Source organism: Equus przewalskii, chromosome 6, assembly GCF_037783145.1.
Source record: "Equus przewalskii isolate Varuska chromosome 6, EquPr2, whole genome shotgun sequence".
NCBI lineage: Eukaryota > Metazoa > Chordata > Mammalia > Perissodactyla > Equidae > Equus > Equus przewalskii.
In genome coordinates, this window is record NC_091836.1 from 14,176,671 (window position 1) to 14,201,309 (window position 24,639).

At 38.1% G+C, this 24,639-nt stretch overlaps 2 protein-coding genes across 3 annotated transcripts in view; one reads left to right on the forward strand and one right to left on the reverse strand.

Moving 5' to 3' along the window:
- Positions 1-24,639, reverse strand: part of PDGFD (platelet derived growth factor D) — a 214,454-nt gene that overhangs the window by 89,043 nt on the left and 100,772 nt on the right. The gene's annotated exons all lie outside the window — the stretch shown is intronic.
- Positions 22,157-24,632, forward strand: DDI1 (DNA damage inducible 1 homolog 1). Its single transcript, XM_008531861.2, has one exon. The coding sequence runs from the start codon at positions 23,322-23,324 to the stop codon at positions 24,522-24,524; it is 1,203 nt and encodes a 400-aa protein (XP_008530083.2). The 5' UTR covers positions 22,157-23,321; the 3' UTR covers positions 24,525-24,632.

Genomic DNA, 24,639 nt, shown 5'->3' on the forward strand with positions numbered 1-24,639 from the left:
GTACCTAATAAACTTGTCGATGAATATTTGCTTGGAAGTAACACTGAAAATAGGATGGCTTATCTGTCTAGGAGCAAAAAAATCTCTGGGCAAATTAAATTCATGTAGCACATCATTACATGTATTTCAGAATATCTGTGAATGTTAGGTTAAAATTTTCACAAAAGCTAATACTTATGAAATATGTCCCAGGCACTACAATAAGTGCTTAACGTTTAGTGGTCTATTTAAAGCTCAAAAGAACCTATGCATTTGTCCTTATTATTATCACTTACTCAGAAACAGAAAGTCACTTGTTTATATATACAGAGATAAATTTCATTCTATTCTTTATTGACAGACATCATGATCTATTTTAATTGCATCACCTACTCTAACTTTAAGTAGTAGACAATCAGATTTCTGTAACCAGTTAAGCAGATCAAGAAGGAAGAACTGAACAAATGAGGTTAATATTCTCTGGATTTCATTCTCCTCATCTCCACATTTTACATATCCAGTTGTTCTGGTGCTGGTCACAATACATAGGCAAACTTTCTGTGGCCCCAGCACTAAGCTCAGTTCCTAGCATCAATCAGATGTTAATTTAAGTGTTTGTTACTGGAGTAAATAAACAAACAAGTAAAGGAACAGTATGAGTTCACAGATGATACTGCAGAAGAGAAAGACTGTTTTCTATCTCAGGTAAGATTACCCTGCTTACTCTCTCTAACCATAATTTTAAAGCAAAAATTTAACAGCAAATAACGTTATCTTTGATAGGGAAAACTAAGTTAATAACTAAGACATGGTCATATGTATGGAATACATATACTTGATGGAGTCAGACCATCAAATTAGGAACTTTTAAATATTCTAATACATATTATCTTTCAGAGATTATTAAAAATGCTTGCAATATAGCCTTGGTTTATGAAATATATGTCAATATAAGGCAAGCTTACTTACTTTCTGGACCACTCCTGTGGTAATCTAGAATCATTTTTTCAGGTGAGATAGAACAAAAAGCCTGGTCTTAAATAAAGGACAATTCATACTAGCACTTAATGACTATTGAGAAGGATGGAACTGTGTGTACACAAATTGTTAAAAGGAATCTATCTAGGAACCCAAACAGGCATCTTCAAAGGCCTACTGTGGTTTATGCTAGAAAACTAGAAGGCTATATGGAAAAAATGAGTAACGATATACCAGCATTTGTCTGGCTTCCCTAGGAACCCCTGTATTAATAATGATCAATCTCTAATGTGACTAGCAGAAAAGAAATCTGAATTTATTTTCTGGGATAAGACCAAAGGAGTCCATCAATCTAATGCATTTACTGAGATCTTAAAGAGCATCTGATGGGAATCAGGAGCTGCATTTAGACAGTGGAATAGGTTCATGTTTCATCCTAAGTATGATGCCACTAGGCAGGATAGGTTCTTCCATGACTATTGTTTTCACAAAGGAGAAAAGAGAGAAATTTCTATTCTCATCATCTTAAGGCTTCAAGGATATTGCCAGTGTATCTGTTGCTCTGAACTGTTATTTTATGATATTTTTTATTTTATTCATAAACCATGAGTAACTGCTTTTAAATCTTACTAGATTTTATTCTGAAACACACTCAATAAAATTCTAACTTTTAAATTGAGCTAGAGTTACTAATCTTCTGTGTGATTGCTACAGACACCATGGTATGAGAAGCCAGTGACCGAAACAAGGTACTATTTTCTTCTTAGATTGAGAGGCTACAGTTTGAAAAAAAATGCAGATTTTGTTTATTCTCAAGGGGTCTTAGGTGTGAACAAAGCTCCATTTTTAAATAAGTCTTAGAAAAAGATGAATTTCAGAGGCATGAAGAACTACAGGCCATCTCTTTTGGTACTTTAAAAGAGAAAAGAAAAGGAAAGACAGCATTGCCTTTGCATCTGGAATATAATAAAGCGTTTTAAAGCATCTGTGCACATAGGGAAATCATCTATTTAACATTTTCCTTAAATAATACAGTACATTCAAAAGCATGGTTTCTAACTACTATATGTCTCTACATTAGACCTAGAGATATATAAAGAATAAAATAGGGTGTGTGGAAGCGTGAAAACTGAATAAGTTAAAAAGTGCCAGAGTATTAGTATGCATTAGACTACTTAGAATGGCATATTTCACCAAATTATGATACTGTGTGAGATTTTTGCATGGTTGTCCAATTTAGCTAATCACACATTTTCCATTTCTATTTTCACTGGTGTTTAAAAACAGAGACTCAAAGACAACCCTTCCATGCATATAAAGAGCTCACATGGGCTCTTTCATCATGGGCTTAGTCATGGGCTTCCACCTTTCTGTTCTGCCCTGCTGGTGTGTTGGCTGCTCTCCTCAAAATATGACAGACAGCTCCAGCAGCTCCAGCTATCTCCTCCTCACAGGGTCGGATTCAGGGGCCAAGAAAGGGCTTCTTCTCCACATGATCTCTTTTTAAGAAAGTAGAAACCTTTCTGGAAGCCCCACGCTCACTCCTAAGCAGGCTTTCTCTCCATCTCACTGGAGAGAATCTGGGCACATTCCTAGGCCGACTCCAGTCCTGGAATAGGAAGAGAGTTACTATGACCGGCTCACACTCACACAACACAGTGCCTAGGCTGGGGGTAGCTGAGCCTCCCCTGAAGCCCAGACACACCCATCAGGGTCCTGTGAGCTGAAAAAAAGAGGCAGGAAAGCAATAAGAGTGGCCAAGAATGGCCGTGATTTAACAGCTAGTGTGTTTGTGTTTTTATCAAGGCTTAGATGGTCACTTGAAATACACATTCAACCAATATTTCCTGAGTACATTCTACTTCAACATGGACAGGGTACCATAACCACAGTCAGAATGAAAAAATTAATATGACACAGTTCCTGCTCTGAAAAGGGTGTTAATAAACTGTTTGATATGAATGGAGGTTGTCAGTAAAATCTTTCCTTCCACACTTGGCATGTAGTGCCACTTAAGAAATATTGGTCACATGAAAATGAATTTTGTGAAAAAAATCTCCTCTGACTTTTTCAGCCCTCTTAGAAATCTCTCTCTCCCTAGAACCATCTATTAACGTTCCTTGGGTGTTTTTCCTGTCTATTATCCAGTATATAGGTACAATTACCAATGACATCAGATAGGAAGATTTGACGTCCATCCATTGCAGGCTGAGTCTCAGTCCACTTCAGTCAAACTTAGTCCTCATCTCCTACTTTCTCCAGGTCAGGTTTTCAGTCAGGCATTCAACAGAGTCTTCACATTGTCCTGTCCAACCACTTACCTACTTCCATTATAAGAAAGATAGTCCTTCCAATTAGCGGTCTTCATAAACCCCGAATGCTTAAACACTAAAGTGTTCGATAAATAATAACTGAAGTGTGTAAGTCTTGATCTTTTCTCTAATCTGTGGAATTCTTTGTGGTTGCCTGAAATATGTCTTATAGACTAATTCAGCTGACATTGCCTACATCTTCACCTTCCTACATGTACCAGGATGCTAACCTTCGTGAGGGAAAACTGAAGTCTTATATAGCTATTCCTACCACAGCCTTACAGAAAGTAAGTGCACAATATTTAATTGTTATGAGTGTTGTAGATAGGATGCTTGGCATTTGCTAAGCAAGCTCTTTAGTAAAGGTGTGTCACTGTCATTTATATCTCTAGAAAGATTTGAAAACTGGAACAGTGACTGTTGCTGTTCTCATTGGTGAGTAATTATGGGACAGAGGAATTTTTAAATTTAAAAAAAATTAACAGAGCACCTTACAATAATATGGTAAATGATGATGGGGGGAGGGAAATCACATCTCTTGGGTCAGGCATTGTGACAGAAAACTTAATATGTGCTATTTTATTGACTTTGCCTGAAACACTAACCCTTTTCCTGTCCTCCATTTCCCATACTGAAAACTTCTGGAAAATAAAGACTGGGTCTCATTTACTGTTGTATCAGGGCCTAATCGGGGATAATAGGAGGCATTCAATAAATATTTGTTGAAAGAATAAAATTCAGAATATTCTTGAAGCAAGACACTTCTGTGCATTTACATGTGAGGAAGCAGTACGGAAGTTAAATGATCAGTCCATTTGTTAACTGACTAGGTTCATTTGCAGTGTCGAGGCGAGAATTCACAAACTCTACAGCCAAATCCATAATGTGTGCTTCTTCCAGACTGCCTCTGTAAACTAAGATGTCTTTTGGAGGGTCTGCCCAATTCATATGATACTCATGTCTCTGTGACTAGCAATCCAGGGGGTTCCCAGGTGGCCGCCATTCCTCACAGGTGAACTATGGCCAGCAATGTTTGTACCACATCATTGGGCTCCGGGTCTTGCACATTCTGTCTGCTATGGTGTGTCCTTTTCAGTCTCCCTTCACGCCCCACTGAATGAATTCATCCTTGAGTCTCAAATGCGCAACACAGTGCTTGGCACAAGATGAGGCCCAGTAATATCTGAGAAATAAATTATTCAATGAAAATGAAAGAAAAAACTTTTCCTTATAGTCAACCAAATTCTACCACATTACGACTTGTACCCATTTAATCATAAACTATTAGGATATTTATCTAAATTTATTCTTTTGTGCCAAGTACCACAGTAGAAGTTATAGGGCACAAATACAAAAGACACCAATCCTAACAAAGCAAGGCACAGAGATGGAAAAATCAAAAGCATTTAGTCCTGAATGACAGCTCCAAAAAATTACAACAATTTTCCTGGAATAGTGCATTGAGAAGCTTCCTAAGATACAGATATGCACTGGGGGCAAGAAGACCAGGCCTCACCATTAAAATCTATCCTGAGCAAGGAAGGGGGATAAATGACCATGCACATCTATTCGCTAGTTCTATTGTAAAAGGGCTAATATGAGAGAGCTTTTTCTTAAAACAGTGTGTTTGAATGGAGTGTTCTGTACTACTTTCTAGCTGTGTGTCTTTGGGAAAAATCACCTAATCTAGGTGGCACTTTCCTCACCTGCTAAATAAAAATAGTGACCACCCTAACTTCTCCATGGAACTGTTATGAGGATGGAAAAAAAAGGAAATGCTTCACAAAATCTAAAGCAGAAGTGAGAGAAATGTCATTTAGTTAAACACACATATGTCTCCATCTCTACATTTTATTATATATGTTAATTCTACAGAAAAACAACACAAAGGAATAAATAAACAACGAATTCTAGGCAGCAAACATTTTAGGAGTTCAGAGGATGGTGATGCAGTTTCTTAGCCTGATTTATTGCTTCAGAGAATAGAAATAACATATGTAATAAAATGAAGAGATGGAGACATATACTTAATATTTTAAATTTGGCTTTCCTTGACACTATTTCTAGAAATGTTAGACCTTGGAGCTATCTCATGAATTTTCTTCTACTAAGTTTGAGATGACTGTGAGTATCGAGATAATACACTGAAAATATAAACCCCATAAAGTGTGACCTGATTTTATCCATTTAATCTCCCAAAGATATTACAAATAATTTATTGATAGCTCCTAAATGAAAATAAAAAATGGAAAAAATGTTCCAATTTAATAGAATGAGATGATATGTATGACAAAGCAGATAAGTATTAATAATAGCAGTAATTATTTTATTATATCACAACTGTATTTTCATAGGTACCTTGTACACATCAGGGAACACAATAAATGTTTCTAGAATATGTTGAAAAAGACAATGGAAAACATCTTTTTCTATTTACATCTAAGGAAATGATATATTTTAAGAGTATAGGGCTTAGGACATGGTCATATTTGTACTCCATTTCTCTTATGCCTTTACATAACTGCTAAGTTTCATATCTATCCTAATAACATAGTATTCCTGGCATGAATCTGCACTCCTAATGGAATAGTTTCACATAGTCAGGACCATTAATGCCAACATAAAGGTACTGTATTCATTATGTTTTAACTTCAGTTCTGGGGATTTGTGTATAATCTATAATTAGTGAAAGAACTGAAATCTTGGATTAAGGGATCCATTTTTCTAGACAAGTTCTAGGGTAATACTACTCAAAGTGACTGTTTACTGTGTCATGAGGAGCTTGAGTCAGGTTGAAAATCAACATACTGCTTCCTTCATCAAAAATTTCTTGCTACAAAAAACAATTTTAGCAAACTAAACATGTACTTAGGGTCACAGTTATCTACATTTGGTGCAAGTTCCTTATCTTATTGTGGACTAACAAGAAAGGGCTCATGGGAGTGGAAGCGGGTCCAAGGATCACGTTTGAACTGTGATGATCTAGGGAAAACTAGAAATGGATTGATTCTCTTCAGTGTGATCTACTGAATCACTAGTCTTAACAGTTAGACAAGTATTCTAGAGCTTCCTTGCACAGCATTTTTTGAGAGAGAAAAGGGAACTGGGGCCAATTCTTAAGTGCATACTATAGTAGATTTCATTATTTTTCCAGTTCTTCATCCTTCCATAGTTTCCTCATTCTTTGCCACATGACTTTCTAGTAGTCCTTCTAGAGTTGAACAATTCATTTTCCTGCCCCATTGATGCTAGACTTGGGAATATGACTTCACTGAGACAACAGAACGCAGGCAGAAGTGCTGGCATGCCAGTTCTGAGCCTAGGCCTTAGGAGTCATTCTGTGTTTCTATTCAACCCTCTTGTGCTTCTGCTATTGCTATGAGGAGCACATGTACTGGGTACCCTGTTAGGCTAAGGATGAGAGACACAAAGAGCAGATATAGATCCAAGCTGAATGTAGGAAGCAACACCATAGGAGAATAAATAATTTTTGTTTTAAGCCACTGAGTTTTGGGATAGTTGTTACACAGTTTATTTTGTAAATAGGTAACTAATACATGTATAAGGGGAAGCTTCCAAGAGTCTGGGTGGAGAAGGGCTGCTGAGATGGATAGTGCTGGAGCAGGTATACTCACACCTGGTGACAGGCGTGGCGGAAGAGGTATTAATAACTAGGCGTATGGGGAGCACATTCAGGCAAGTGTTAAAAACTCCTGATCTCACAAGTGCTGAGAATCTCCATCAGGGCCCTGATTCAAGGAAAGGACCATTCTTCCTTATTTTCTTCCCCAGTTAGTGTAGCAAAGAACAAAAACAGAGTGCAATGCACAAAGACCAGATGTTAATGAAAGCAGAATGTTTCAAACTGGGATTAACAGATTTTAACCATTTACGAAAGAAGAAGAATTTTAGGCTAATAATAAAATGCAATAGGCTGACATATACCAAATTGTACTCTTTAGTTTGCTTTCTTAAAATAGTTGTCTAAAGTAAAAGCAGAGTTCTTATTCCACAGTTTGGACTCAACTGATTTCCCACTGTTCTTTCCATTTTCCCTTCAAGTTCAAACTTAATGGAGCCCATCAGGATGGTGTTCAAGATTGATATTTGGACTCAACAGCTGAGAGAAACAACTGCATTAATTTATGTAGCTTCTGTGAGTAGCCTGGACGAACAGGACTGTTTATAGAATAGTGCTTTCATAATTATTATTTAGAGTGTGCTACTACAATAACATATACTTTCTGTAGCACTAACAAAGAATGGCTTTTATCCCACCAATTTCCTAGGTCAGTTTCCAAAATACCTGGTTCCAACCACACTACGAGGAAGGAAAAATCTGACCTAAAAATTGACAAAAATAAAAGTGAAACAGTATTTTATCTTGGTTTCTGTTTTTACAATCTTAAGCCAAAATTTAGTGTATATATCTGAACCTCAACCAATATTTAGTTAACTTTAGGTATGTACACACACACTAAATTTCCAGGCCATTTTTGCTGTTGTTATTAAAGTTTCCTGGATACTATTTGGGTAATAACTATATAAAAATGTAAAAACTGTTTTTATTTCTTCAAAGCTTTATTGGTTTGTATTTCCATTAGTCAAAAATGAAAACTATGGAACAACTATTGCCTTAAGGAACAAAACATATACACAAACCTTTGATTTAGCAACCATAGCCAAACTCTGCAGCAGCTCACTTAATAAAGTGGCTACAGCCATTTTGGGGGGCTCCCCAGGGTGAAATGTTCCACTTTGTATAGCCTTGTATATAATTAAAAATCTGCCACAACAATAACCTTGAATATCTTCTGGAATAAGGTATAATTAAAGAACCAGAATCTCTAGTAAATAACAGCTGCAGGATAAGCAAGAAAAATGTCTTCTGAGCAGTGTTTTACTTACATCTTTCTGAACTACAAACTTCTTTGCTCCAATGCATTTCAAATAGAATGTCAAGCATCCTGTCTTTTCAGGGAGCTCTTCATCTCAAACGATTCAGTTGTTCTTTGCAATTAAGGCAAAATTTCTTTCATCTCACTCAAGTCACCAAAGAAAGACTTATATAATCATTCCAGAAATGTTCCTACCTACTGGGCAACATTTAACAAGTGCTGATTTTGAGTACAAGGGAAAAAAGATGGCACTGACTGTTCTTTTATCAGTAGTTCTGGCTTTTTCATAAAAAAGCACACTATTGATCCATTCTTAGTATATTTCACAATTTCTCCTAATGTCTAGTGTTAATACAGGTAAACCTCAGTTTACTGCGCTTTGCTTTATTGCACTTCACAGAAACTGTGTTTTTCACAAATTGAAGGTTGGTGGCAACCCGGCATCAAGCAAGTCTATCGGCACTGATTTTCCAACAGCATTTGTTCACCCTGTGTGCCTGAGTCACATTTTGGCAATTCACACAATATTTCAAACTTTTTCATTATTGTTTTATTTTTTATGTTGATCTGTGATCAGTGATCTTTGATGTTACTATTGTAATTGTTTTGGGGCACTACAAACTGCACTCATATAAGACAGCAAACCTAATCGATAAATGTTATGTGCTCTGACTGCTCCACCCAAAGGCCATTCCACCATCTCTCTTCCTCTCCTCAGGCCTCTCTATTCCCAGAGACACAACAGTGTTGAAATTAGGCCAATTAATAACCCTATGATGGCTTCTAAGTGTTCAATTGAAGGAAGAGTCACATATCTCTCACTTCAAATCAAATGCAAGAAATGATTAAGCTTGGTGAAGAAGGCATGTCGAAGGCTGGGATAGACTGAAAGCTAGGCCTCTTGCACCAGTTAGCCAACTTGCGAATGCAAAGGAAAAGTTCTTGAAGGAAATTAAAAGTGCTACTCTAGTGAACACACGAATAAGAAGGCAAAACGGCCTTATTGCTGATATGGAGAAAGTTTTAGTGGTCTGGATAGAAGATCAAACAAGGCACAACATCCCTTAAGCCAAAGCCTAGTTCAGAGCAAGGCTCTAACTCTCTTCAATTCTATGAAGGTGGAGAGAGTAAGGGAGCTGCAGAAGAAAAGTTTGAAGCTAGCAGAGGTGAGGCTGGTTCATGAGGTTTAAGGAAAGAAGCCGTCTCCATGACATCAAAGTTCAAGGTGAAGCAGCAAGTGCTGACATAGAAGCTGCAGCAGGTTATCCGGAAGACATAGCTAAGATAATTAATGAAGGGGGCCAAACTAAACAAGAGATTTTCAGTGTAGACAAAGCAGCCTTATATTGGAAGAAAATGTCATCTAGGACTTTCACAGCTGGAGAGGAGAAGTCTACGGTGGGCTTCAATGCTTCAAAGGACTGGCTGACTCTCTTGTTAGGAGCTATTGTAGTTGGTGACTAAGTTGAAGCCAACGCTCATTTACCATTGTGAAAATCCTAGGGCCCTTAAGAATTACACTAAATCTAACTGCCTGCGCCTATGGAATAACAAAGCCTGGATGACAGCACATCTGTTTACAAAATGGTTTATCAAATATTTTCAGCCCACTGTAGAGACCTCTAGCCAAGAAAAAAAGATTCCTTTCAAAATATTACTGCTCACTGACAATCTACCCAGTCACTTAAGAGCTATAATGGAAATGTACAATGAGATTAACATTGGTTTCATACCTGCTAACCCAACATCCATTCTGCAGCCCATGGATCAAGGAGCAATTTCCACTTTCAAGTCTCATTATTTCAGAAATAAATTTCATAAGGCTATAGCTGCCATATAGTCATTCCTCTGATGGATCTGGGAAAAGTACACTGAAAACCTCTGGAAAGGATTCATCATTCTAGATGCCATTAAGAACATCTGTGATTCATGGGAAGAGGTCAAAATATCAACATTAACAGGACTCTGGAATAAGTTGATTCCATCCCTCACAGATGACTTTGAGGGGTTCAAGACTTCAGTGGAGGAAGTAACTGCAGATGTGGTGGAAATAGCAAGAGAACTAGTATTAGAAGTGGAACCTGAAGATGTGGCTGAGTTGCTGCAATCTCATGATAAAACTTTAATGAATGAAGAGCTGCTTCTCATGGATGAGCAAAGAAAGTGGTTTCTTGAGATGGAATCTACTCCTGATGAAGACGCAGTGAAGATTGTTGAAATGACAACAAAGTGTTTAGAATATTACATAAACTTAGGTGAGAAAGCAGTGGCAGGGTTTGACAGGACTGACTGCAATTTTGAAAGAAGTTCTACTGTGGGTAAAATGCTATCAAACAGCCTCACGTGCTACAGAGAAATCATTTGTGAAAGGAAGAGCCAAGCAATTGATGCAGCAAACTTCACTGTTGTTTTATTTTAAGAAATTGTCACGGCCACCCCAACCCTCAGCAGCCACCACCCTGAGCAGTCAGCAGTCATCAATATGGAGGCAAGATAAGGTTGCTGGACCATCAAAAAGATTATGACTCGCTGACAGCTCAGATGATGGTTAGCATTTTTTAGCAACAACGTATTTTTTAATTAAGGTATGTATACTGTTTTTTTAGATATAATGTTATTGCACACTTTACAGACCACAGTATAGTGTAAACAATTTTTGTATACACTGGGAAACAAAAAAATTCACGTTACTTGCTTTATTACAATATTCACTTTACTGTGGGGGTCTGGAACCTAAAGCACAATATCTCCAAGGTACGCCTTTATCACATAAAGGCAATCTACTGTTAAGAACTGCCATATATGTTTTCCACGAAACATATTATGTAGTCATAGAATAAAGATTAGATAAATATGATCTGGAGATTTGCTACACACATGTTCCACATTTCTCTTCCAACAGTGAACTAGTATAATAGCTACCATGGACTCTCAAATGGAATTTTATAGGTTGGCAAAATCCCTATTACAACTTACATATTTATTGGAAAAATTCTCTTGGAAACTATTTCCCTATTATGTCTAAAAGTCAAACTCAGAGTGAAATTACCACAACCTGTGTCTCTCACATCAGCTATATTTCAATATACAAGCATTGCTAACCTAAGAAAAAATGGTGTACAAACTTGGGACACCTTGACTATGTTAATATGATCCCAAACACTTCTTCAACATTTTTGCTTTAGACAACCTCTTATGAACTTAAACATATGTGTCATATGTGTAACATTAACTAAGGTTCTGAGGGAGGAAAAGATCACAAGAGTGAGGAGGTGCTTTCCTTTGGGACCCTCGTGAACAAAAAGGTCTCACAAAATACATAATATGGCATTTAGTAAGGAGTTTTCATCTTGAGCTGTAAATCTGGATGATAAAAAAAGGTAAATCAAAGGATTAATATCTCCAAATATATGCTTAAGAATACATTTGAACATGATGATATGATATGAATAAAAACAAAACACTTTTATTCATAACTTATCATGCTGCTATTCTTTCCATATTTCACACATAAAACAAATTAGTCAGAGAACGTGAATTTTCTTCAAAGACCCCCAATAAGTCGACTGAATTGCATACAAATAACTGATATTTTAAGTCAGTGTCTCTCTAATGTTTGCTAATATTGTCAAAACAATGAGAGATACACATAAGGCCTCTGTCAAAAATGTGCATACAAATTACCCATTTGCACATGTAAGTGTCAAATCTGCATAATCTCTACTGAAGAACTAATCTCAAGAAGTGGTGGGCAGAATATGGAAGACATCCTTAACCAAGTATCATAACATGACTGATGATTTAAAAGAAGCCCCCAAATTAATGCCAGGTAGATTTCTCAGGAATCAACAGGATATCAACATTGACATTCTTTTTTAAAATGTAAAGAAATTTATGCACAGATCTAAAAGCGTCAAAGTAGGGAACTGAACCTCAGTATATCCAAAGTCCATGCCTTTAAGACTTACGTCAAACTGTCTGCCTGATACATTTTATTACACACTGTAATTACTGAATATATATAAAACTGTGAGATTTACTGACAGGACAGATCCGAAAGAATCTCAATCAGCTGAGAGCAACCGTTGAGAACACTGTTATAGAACATGTAGAATTAACTAAAGCTACACACCCACACTGAACCCTGATCCAGGCAACAAGATTTTGACCAGGTGATGTGAGGTATAAATACATTGTGTTGGTCTTTTTGTAAAATATACATGAATTGTTTGAGACTCTAGAAGAAATGATTTGGAAAAAACACACACAACACAACAGATAATATGTAACTCCTGCCCCACCCCCAAATTTATTTATGGTTCGTTTCTCCTCAGATGCTAACCCTGAGACAAGTATGTGGGACGTCATCCCAGGGAATGCAAGGGAGAAAGTGGATAAACTGAGAAAAGGCAGGAGAAAAACCTAACAAACACTTATCACTGTGGGCAACTGCAGTTCAACCTCTCTGAGGAACCATATGGAACATACTTCAGAATTGCCCCACAGAAAGAGGGAGAAGCTGGGGTATTTATCTCGAATCCCATCTTTCACTGTTTGAGAGTTGTTCCTGGGGGCAATAGAGCCCAGCACTTCCAGGCTGCGGAGATCTAAGCTCCCCAGGAGGAGAGAAACTAAGACACAGGGCACTGGAAATGGGAAGCTGTCAGCATTTACAAGAACACACCGTGGGTTCAGGGAGATGAGCTGGGGCAGCAACATATCCGCTTCAAAAGTACAAGCATCATAAAATCTCAGCTTTGTTTATTCAGCAGTACTGTCTTTCTAAAGAACTGATCAACTTTTACAGCCACTGAGTCTTTCTGAACCCGCTTTCATTTCCTGCTTTTCTCTTGGATTCACCCTCATCCTCTGACTATCAGGTCCCATATGGACTCTTTACAGAGGCCCTCGGCTGCCCTTTGCATTTTTGCCTAATATACGAGTATAGCAGGTGGGGAGGCTAGGGTAGGTAAAGTTGTGTTCCCGCTGCTCCTGCCATTACTGCTTTGGCTCCTGACTCCGTGGCCGTGGCTGTCACACTATCCTCTTGACCACCATCCAGCTGAATTAGGGGAGACTGTATTACACTGAATTAGCAGAGGCTGGGCCCAGCCCATGAATGTGCCAGTATAGGTGTGTTTCTCTGCAATCTCTCTCAATGCTCTGCTTTGTCTGCACTCTTGCCCTCCTATTTTGATCCTAACCTATGCCATCCTGAAAAAAAGCCTGCCCCTTGCTCATACACCCAAAGCATCAGAGACTTACCTGTTTTCTAAGAGACTCAAAAGTACCCTTCCTGCACCTCAGGATCCATTAGTGAGGGCAGGAAAAAAACAAGAGAAATTGTATTTGTATTTATTTTAACTGATCCATTTAAAATATGTATCCTTTTCATATTGTATAACGTTATACACACACACAATACTACATACAGTTTATAAAAACATACATATTGAGAGAGTGATCAAATTTTTTTGTTATTTTTTGATTTACTACGCCACACTTGCTCACTCTTAATTATGTGGGATTGCCTTTTCACTATGTTCTGTCTGCTCAAAAATTCTGTAAGCACTTTATGAACAAGGACCTTGTTCTCTACTTTCTTTTACTTACAAGAACACTTTGTAGGCTGATATGGTTAAAAACGACATTGAATAAATTGTTGAAATAAGGCACTATTAAGCGATTTATGGATTCAACTTTTGAAGAATATTTCCAGGTTTTGAAACAGATTTGGTGATCAAATCTTGCTACTATCCTGGACAGCTCAGAGTGCAAGGGTGAAGGGAGTAGGAACAGCTTTAAAAGCACAAGAGCAGCCAATCCAAGTGGATAGGAGGTTAAGATTAATCTACATGTTCCCTTCAGGATTTATAAATGCCACCTCATTTTTTACTTTTCCAGGTTGTTAATTACTGTTTCTACTCATATGAGGAAAAAATAACTTACTTCAGATAGAGTGATTTTCTATTTACAAGACAAATTCAAAATAACTGTTATGTCCACACCAAAATCCAATAGAAAAGAGATTATTGTCATCACCCCCATTTTACATAAGAGGATAATAAGGCTCAGAAAAATTAATGCTTTGTCCAAGGGCATTCAGATAATAAGTGACAAATTCAGGGAACCTGAACCCTACTTTTATGACTTCAAAGCTACAAGAGGCTTTCCATCTTACTGATCTGTATATCTTATCCAGTTCTGGTGTGTGTGTATGACAGTTTTTCCAGAGCTACAGATATAAAGGACTGTTGTTTTATACAAGGACAGAATAACATATCTTAATTAAATTTTTGTTACTAGTTTTTGAAGATGCCTGTATTTTGTTGACTTTCTTTTTTGGTTACAGAGGCAGATTGAGTCGCTATTTTCAAAGAACAGAATTCACAGCCTTCTTTGTAAGAAGTGATTCACTAAGAGACTATTTTATTAAAAGTACAGCATGAATTTTTTTCTCTGAGGTATCTTGTATCTAGGATGAACCTAGTTATTTGAGATGAAAAATTCAGTACCATAAAGGAATGATCTTACCTAGGACTATAAAAGAGAAAGTGTAGACCTGAGGCTAACTGCTGAATAAATTTGCTACATATCCACCCCAACAAACACAAATTACATCTCCTACTTGAAGCTGTCATTGTTTGGTTTTGTTTTTTTTTTCAGGTTGGCTTGCTGCAAATATAGGAGCTGATGATTCTATTTGCTTTAAACTTTTCTATAAAGAAATAGTCTGAGAGCCCAATTTTAATATCGGAAACCATGGCTACAGTGGGTCTCCATTATTTGATGTGAATCTAATGCCAGTATATTTCATGTTGCATAAACAGTAATTTACGAGTTATCCTTAGAACATTAGGTCCAGTGTCTCTTAGCCACAGGCACGAAGGGCCCACCACAACTGTACATTCGAGATGAAAAACACTGCAGTAAGAACATGAAATAAAATCAAGTCTTTGTTCAAAACTAATAGTGTTTTAAGCTGTTTTGAAGACAAAAAGGAAATACAGAAAAACAAAAGACTCAAGAACAGTTTTGTAAGGTTGCCTGAGACATTGCTGTCCCATTTCATGCATGATTTGTAAAGAAAAAGAATCAATGATTCCATCTTCTTTCTCTTCAACATCTGATGAGTTCTTGTCCTCTGGAGGCCTCCAAAGAGAGACTACTTACGTTCTGTGAATAAGCAGCACTGAAATATTTTACCAATACACGAGTAAACAAGAGCATATCAGCAGTTAAGCACATTTTATGAGCTGAGTGAAACAGAATATTCATAAGTAGAATGGAAATGATAATGGAACAGAGGATAGGCATAGGAGTGTCACATCTCTCAGAAAAGAGAGATTGCCCATGGAGACATTAACACTCCCAAACCATTCTAATAACAAGAAGGAAAATGCTCTGGACCTGATGTCATTTAGATGGTCTAAGGAAGAATTCTTGTATCTAAGCTACTAAATTTGATTTTTATGAGAAAAATAGAAGGTGAGTTGATTTCTCTTTTATTTGCTATCTTTTACAAATGAAGCTTTTGTTTATCAGGCTTTGTTTCTCATTTTCATGGTTGGAATACAATTAAATTCTATAGACAGATGGGCTTTAGCCATGCTAATTACCATGGCAATCAATTCACTCAGCTGTTGTTTAGAATAGAGAAAGCTACATAAACAACAATCTGGAAATTTTGTCTTTTATAGACAGTTGTAGAAACATTACCTATCATGCATATAATTCATGAAATATCCAATTGACCATGTTGTTGTGGTACAATGGGCTTTTTTATTTACTCCAGATCTTTTCACTATTATCTCTGCCCTGTCAGGAAACTAACATACTTCCCTGCTGCAAAGACAACTGGATCCAAAGTGTTACCATAAATAAAATGACGTGCCATGTAACTAGCTTTTGGGGTGGCATGGCCAGTGGCTGGAGGCATCAGATCCTTCCTGTTTGGGTGAACTGTATGCTACTCCTCTGTACCCTATAATTAGAAGTCTCATGTGCCAGAGGTGAATGTACGTGGATAATATGGAAATTGGCTACTTTCAGAAAGTTTTGCATTGTGTCATAGACACGTGTGTAGTTCCATCAACACCTTCTTTAAAATTAAAGTATGATCTCCACTAATTATACACATTCATATTAAAAGGACCCACAAAGACTTTTGGAAGTTCCAGATGTAGCTTCTTCTCATTTCCTAATAAAATATCTGCACAAGCTAGAGTGTAACATAAGCTAAGACTGGATGGGCAAGGTAATGCCAAAGTTTTGGAGGAATCTTCACTAGCAGATGAAGGGGAACTGATAAAAAGACCTATGCAGATTTCAATTTGGGCACTGCATAAGCTTTTCCATCATGAAATAAAGACTGTTTCTTAACTCAACTAGTCAGACACTGCAGCAGAAAGAAACATGGGCAATTCATTCTGTTTGTGTCTGTGTGGGTGCCTGCATGAATCTGGGGTTGAGGAGACTGCTTTTTAGGAAGGCCAGACTACTCTTCCTCCCCTGCACCAATCCTACCATCCTACTGCACCCATTTGGTTACGGCATTTAAAAGGAACAGGAAAACGTATGTTTGCGCGAGAAGAAAGGAGTCGAGTGAGTGGTATGGTACGTCTCCAAACACAGGTGGGTAAAATTTGACTATGGCGGTGACCAAATCATTCTTCCAGGCCCCACTCAGTGGCACTTTCTCCAGTGAGCATTCTGCACAGTCCCATCCACTCCGTGCACTCCCCTCCTGCAACAAGTTACCTTTATCCCTTCTAAGCAAGCACAGCATTTTATTGACACATCTATCATGACTCTTATTCTTTGTATTACATAAAATAATTCCAAGTGCATGAGTCTTATCTCCCCTAGTAGCTATCTCGTTCTGTGAAGGAGGAAAGTGGCTCCTATTCATCCTTCTGTCCTCAAAGGACCTCATCCACTGACTTGCTCACAGGAAGTCATCATTAAATATTTACTATGAGAAATTATTAGCATGTTTCTGAACTCATCTCCAAAAAGTAAAAAGTCTTAAGTAACTATGGAAATGCTAAACAAGTCTATAACTTTCCAAATACATATACTTCTGGGCAATTAATGAAACCAAGCCAAGACACTTCCAAAGAATGATGTTGCCTTCCACTGACTTTCCACCAGGAATGACTATATAGGAAGGATAAAGAGGAAAAGCACAGAAATCACAAGTAAGTTAGAACTAAACAAAACAAATACAAATAGTGATTTCAAACCTTAGCAGCATCCTCCTGGCAGCTCTCAGAAAGGACTCACAAAGATCTAGGATTTTAGTGCTACTCTTTCATGTGGACTCTTGTCCAGTGTGCGGGTCTGTGGTTATTTTGCCGTTCATTCAAACATTTTGGCTTATACATCATGATCAAGACCCTGTGTTAGGAACTTTGGAGGTTTCAAGGTTGAATACAATAAGGTATCTGACATAAAAAAAAAAACTAATGGAGGAAATATCTCATGCAACTAATTTTAATGAAATACAGATATAATTTCTAAAATAAAAGTATAAGAAAGTTCATAAAGGTGCTGACTTGAAAACTTCTCTGCATTGTCCTCTAGTTGATATTTTGGTCTAACGTACACCATTGTTCTTGGAAGTTAAGGAACTATGCTCAGAAATACACGACTTTTCTATCAACTACCCTAGAAGAGATAGACACCTAGGTGATTGAATATTAACACCACATGGAGGGAACCAGCTAATTTTCTCATTTTCAGGATAATACGCTATTACCTAAATGTAATGATGAATTCATATAGAATTAGCATTAGTATTTTGACAAAGAAAACGTATATTGAAGTTATTAAAGTGTACTTGAACTTATGAATAGGTCACATTGGTATTTCTAAATTATAGTGGAAGTGTTTTTGAAATGAGTTGATTACGTCATTATAAAAGAGTAAACAACAAAAAATGGTTTGAATGATTTTCCTCAATCATAGCTGAATTCAAAACATAAGGTCCTATTGTCATTCTATTACTATTTTGTGTTACATGGTTATTCTCCACATAGCAGGAACAGGAAAACGAAAACATTCCTTTTCTAAGAGACACTGAAAATTAAGAAACAAGTAGCTATCTCTGTGGGTCAACCCACAAAGCCATAAATTATTTTTATCCTGTTTTTAATCTGTCATACTAAATTCATTTAATCAATAAATGTTTCTCTCACAAATTATAAGTAATCTCCAAAGCTTCAACAACAAGGCTTGCATCCCCAGATCAGAGTGATTTTCACATAATTAAGACATTGGAAGGGCCCATAAGGCACAAAATTGTAGCAGCAAACATTCTTACAAGTAAGCAAATACACACACATGTATATTTAGACTTGGAACATTAGCCTTACATATTTTGAAAAAGCCAAAAGTTATCAAGATATTATAAACATGAATGTATATACGCACATACGTATAGACTTGCAAAGTATATACTTTGAAAATGCCAAAAGTTATCAAGAGATTATATTATTTCCAACATGCAATATATAAATAAAAATGCATCTCTTTTTATGATAAAATGTTAAAATGATAATCTATAAATTCAAGCAATAAATAAAATGCACCATAACAATACTCCCTGCTGGAAAATGACATAATCTTTTCACTGCACTTTCAAAGTAATTGAAAACATGTTCTGAGTGTGCACTTGCTCACTCTCTCTCCACATGTGAGTGCAAGTGTATGTGTGCATGTGTGTGTATGTGTGGGTCTTCTGTCCATATTCTGTCTCCTTAAGAAAGGAAAAACCACTAGCTGAGTTCCCAGCAGGGTGATACTAAATTCTCAGGTCTCATAAGTTTCTTCAATTACATATCTATTTACATATTTGTTTAAGAGGTCTTATCATGGCATTTAAGCTTCAAAGACAAGCAATACTAAACGTTTTCTTATGGGAAAACTCCAAACACACTAAAAAAGCTTGAACTTTCATTAGACCACTTTTAACATCTATTAAATAATTAACTATCTGAAGAAAGGTTTATTCATTTGTGACAGTTCTGACATAACATTGTATTATTGTATAGCAAATAGAAGAATAGTGAGAAAATTAGTTGTTTAATCTATGAATACAGCTTTCAAAATTCTGCATCTTTCCTAATTTGCATTGAAAAATCTCAAGTGATGATTTAACTGTCTTAATAAGTCTCAATTACACTTTATTTTAAAAGTAATACCAAGCACATTAAGAAGGAATCTGAAAACAGCAAACTAATATATTCTACTTAACGTGGATTATTGTATATGCTACATAATGACATTTATGCAGCTACTCTTTTTTCACAAAAACACCACTTATTTTGCTCTGTAAAGAAAGAGTGCTTGAAACATCAACTGACTATACTAAGTGGAACCATCAATTTTATGGATTTTTTTTGCCCCAGTAAGTTTTCATAAAGAGGCAAATTATAAAAAGCATTATTGTAGATTTATTCTAAAAATAACTTTGGGGTTATTTACTTGGCCGGTATGAAATCACTGTCATCTTTTCTATTTTCTGGGTACTTAGGCTATACAATAGAATTGATTTTCTGAGTGATAGCCCTGAGACCTTGCAGGAGTCTCACTTATCAAAGAAAGATTCAATTATGTTCCTATTTTGTACTTACTAAGGAAGAAAAGTAAGGGAATATACTTCACAAAAAACTCCTCAAGAAAACTTGCAATAGCCTTCAGTTACCTATATTAGCACACCTGGAAAATTCAGATCCCCCATTTCTCAGCGGTCTGTGCAACAGGGATTTATGGTATGAGAGCATTTTATATTTAGGAGTATTTATATACACTCCCAATGATCCTCAAGTTTATCACATAATCAGAAGAGGTTTCTGATTAAAATTTTGAGGTAAGAGAATTATACACATCGTACTTGAATCATCAATAGTGCTGAGTAAAATGAAAGAATCAAACAATATGTAAACAGAAGTACTAAACAGCCCCAGGAGGCTGTATTTATCTTTTCAGATTCCAAACTGTTTTGCAACAGAGGTTTAAGGCCTGGATGGGTGGCTGGACCAAAATCTGAAGAATCCCTGCCAATCCTGACGTCCTGTGATCTATAGAATGATGACAGTTAACTGGCCAAACCTTGAAGCTTTTTGATTTATATGTTCTCAGAAAAGGATAAAGTAGTTAAAAGCACATAAATGCAAAATGTCATCAAAAGTAAAGAATTATAGCAAGATAATAAAACATAGCACATAAAGCTTAACTATGTTCAGTATCAAGGAAATGGTAATATACATATATACTAAAAAAAGATACTAGCTTCTTTTGATGTGAGCCCTGAATTCTTGCTTTGCCAAAAAAAAAAAGGTTATTCTACAAAAATAATTTTATCCACTGTTAAAAAAAAAAACAAACCCCAGTATTATCTCTCTAACTTAGTAAGATTTTAAGAACAAACTGTCCAAAGCTAGTTGTGGGGAAGGGGGCGGTAAGGAAGATAGAATAGAAACCTCCCTGGCTTCTCATCTGTTCTTTAGCAGAGTAATTCGCACGTGACATGTCTCACAGTATAGTTGTTCTCAAACTCAGAAAAACCAGTATTGATCTCTGAGGAACTTACCAGGATGCTAAGAACCACAGAAGAAATGTATTAACTTAATACTGCTGGGTCAAAGGGCCATCCATTTCCACAAATAGTGAAAAATAGCTCTAAATGATTCATAATTCTCTACAAGTTACAATGCTGGATTTTTTTTCCCTAAAATTGTAATAAGTCCTTCATATCAGAAACAAAGGCTGAGAAGAGGATGGTCTGAACCTTTCTCAGCCTTTCTCCCCCCAGGCCCACCCCGACACGGCTGACTTCTTGTCACCTTTCTAAGCCCAACTCTTTTGGGAAGCCTTCCTTGCTCAAAAGCCCTCTCCATCTTCTTCATTTATGCTCCAGACATTATTAATTTCTCCCTTGCTGTGTCGGCTTCTGCGGTATTTTTTTCCCCCCCTCCCTGTCCCACCACCAATTTGTATGTGTGTCCTCTTGTAGACTGTGAGCTCCTTTAAGAATACAGCCTGTATTTAACTTTATTCATGTGTCTATCCCCAGAAGCACATGCTTCCCACACACTGGGCATTCAGTCAACATTTCCAATATAAATGAATATGGGTACGGAAACATTATGATAATTACAACAATGAGTGAGATAAGGTCTTCCATCTGAGACAAGCATAAGAGAAACAGGAGGCAAAAAAAAATTCTTTAGGCTAATGCAACATCCTTCTCTACGTAGTGGTGCCGGTCTTCTGGCAAGACTTGAATTAAGGAGAGGGGATGATGCAGAGGAGTTTGACTATTGTTTGGTCCATATTAAGATACGCCCAGGAAGACCAAGCCAGGCAAGCATGAGCTCTTCACAGCGCATAACACTTTGTGAAACAGAAAGAAAAATAACTGGCACTCAAGGATTTCTACCTAATCATCATTTACCTGAAGGACCTCTTTACCCTTACTCTGCAGGCCTCCACTCTGGTGTGCGTGTGTGAGGGGCTGTGCCCTCGGGTCAGAGAGTGAGGCTTATCCGGCCCCAGAGTGGCACTCATCGTGCATTTTACTACAGAATTGATATCAAATTGGTCTCCTCAAAGGTTCATCTTGCTCGTCCATTGAAGGTAATGGCCTATTTTTAACCAGTCTCCCATTTTAGAGACCCTCTGTGCTATCCACACACTCTCCTTCTTTTACATTCCCCACATCCAAAGGGTAAACACATCCTGTCCATTCTACTCAAGAAACATTTTTATTCTCCACTGCTTCGGCTTTAGTCTTCCTTAGATTTTCATACTCTAGCAACTGCTCCCTCTTTGAGCCATTGAGAAAGCCTCTTCCTGTCCCTGCTGCTACTGTGTGTCCTCCATGTGTCATGAGAAACCTCTTCCTTAAATCAGTTAAATGAAAAACAATAAATATTACAAATATCTGCTTTAAATCTTTTCCCTTTCCTTTCCTTTCTCTTTTTCTTCCCTCTTTTTTTTTGGAGAGGGGATTCTTGCTTATTGATAATATTTCTAATCCTTGGACTCTTTATAAATTGGCTCCAGTCAATTTTCTCCAGCTTCATATCCTGTCATTCAAATGCATGTACAAATTTCTCCTGTTACACTGCATGTTTCACTTTTCTCTGGAAATAACAGACCTTGTCATGAATTCTTGCTTTTGTACATGCAGTTTTTTTTCGTCTGGGGTGACTCTCACCATTTTTCACAGAAAATGCTCATCCTTCAACACCCACCATGTCTCCCTGTCAGAGAAACATCCTCCGTTCTGCTTTCCTTTATTATGCTGAATGTAGCCACGTAAAAGCACTTTTCTCCAGTATTGTGATTTACCCATTTGCCATCAGTCCCTCCCTAGAATGTGAGCACCTCAGGGGCAGGACTCAGGCTGCCCTATCTTTCATATCAAGCACACAGCATGATACTTGCTATCTGAGAAAAAATACTCACTGTTTGGAGAATAAGTAAAAGTATGTAGGATACAATTCTCAAACAAACAAAATGGATGTTAACATGCTGTTTAGGAAGAGATGAAATAATCTTTTTTTTTTTTAAAGGATTTTTTTTTTCCCTTTTTCTCCCCAAAGGCCCCCAGTACATAGTTGTATATTCTTCGTTGTGGGTCCTTCTAGTTGTGGCATGTGGGACGCTGCCTCAGCGTGGTTTGATGAGCAGTGCCATGTCCGCACCCAGGATTCGAACCAACGAAACACTGGGCCGCCTGCAGCTGAGTGCGTGAACTTAACCACTTGGCCACGGGGCCAGCCCCCTGAAATAATCTTTTTCATATCACGGGTTAAATAAGTTTTGAAGGGCTAGCCTTGGAACCTAGTGGACTCGAGTAACTTCGTTTCTATGGGAATGGGCATTCTAAGTTCCAAACAGCACACATACAAATGAACTTTGGAACATAACATGTTACCTCAAGGTTCCATAGGGCCAAGCAGCAGGCACTGAGGCTGGCCAGCGGCCCCCAGACTGGTGAGTGGCTGGGCCTCTTGGAGAGGTGAATGAACCTAAGCGAGGCACCAAGTCTTGAGGAGCAGCTGAGCCATCAACAAAGACCAGCTCCAGTCAGCCAGAGAACCATCCATACCCTCTGCCTACCTGGCCCTCTGAAGCCCATGCCATGCTGGTCACTGTGTACTGCGTGCGGAGGGACCTCTCCGAAGTAACCTTCTCCCTCCAGGTCAGCCCTGACTTCGAGCTCCACAACTTTCGGGTCCTCTGTGAGCTTGAGTCCGGTGTTCCTGCTGAAGAGACCCAGATCATCTACATGGAGCGACTCCTCACTGACGACCACTGTTCCCTAGGCTCCTATGGCCTCAAAGACGGCGATGTCGTTGTTTTACTTCAGAAGGAGAATGTGGGACCTTGGCATCCCGGACGGACATCAAGCCTCCCTCGAATTGATTTCAGTGGGATAGCCGAGCCTGGGACATCCAGCTCCCGGCAGCAGCACCATCAGCAGCAGCGTGCACCATCAGCCCAGAAGGCCCATGGCCTGGACTCTGGAGAGAAGATGAGGTCTGCTCAAGGTCTGGACAGCCCCGCCTTGATCCGAAGCATGCTGCTGTCCAATCCCCATGATCTGTCCCTGCTGAAGGAGCGCAACCCCACCTTGGCGGAAGCCCTGCTCAGCGGAAACCTTGAGACGTTTTCTCAGGTCCTGATGGAGCAGCAAAGGGAAAGGGCCCTGAGAGAGCAAGAGAGGCTTCGCCTCTGTTCAGCTGATCCATTTGATTTGGAAGCTCAGGCCAAAATAGAAGAAGAAATCCGGCAGCAGAACATTGAGGAAAACATGAACATAGCAATGGAAGAGGCTCCAGAGAGTTTCGGACAAGTGGCCATGCTCTATATCAACTGCAAAGTGAACGGACATCCTTTGAAGGCTTTTGTTGACTCAGGAGCCCAAATGACCATTATGAGCCAAGCTTGTGCGGAGAGATGTAATATAATACGGCTGGTTGACCGACGGTGGGCTGGGATTGCTAAAGGAGTGGGCATGCAGAGAATTATTGGCCGAATTCATCTGGCTCAGATTCAAATCGAAGGTGATTTCTTACAATGCTCTTTCTCTATACTCGAGGAGCAGCCCATGGACATGCTTCTAGGGCTAGATATGCTCAGGAGACATCAGTGTTCCATTGACTTGAAGAAAAACGTGCTGGTGATCGGCACCACTGGCACACAGACTCACTTTCTTCCTGAGGGAGAGTTACCTCCATGTGCTAAGCTGGTAAGTGGTGCTGGGCAAGAAGAGTCTTCAAACAAGGAAGCAGCAAATACTACTAAACATTCAGTCATGGATTCAGGAAGAAAAAAGCATTGAGGCAGGTTAAAAATAGGCCACCACCTTGAGGGAGTCTCAGGTTCCGGGAAATTATAAGACATGAGCTCACTGGCAATGTAATCATTAAAAACATCAGTAACAACTAAACCTGGCC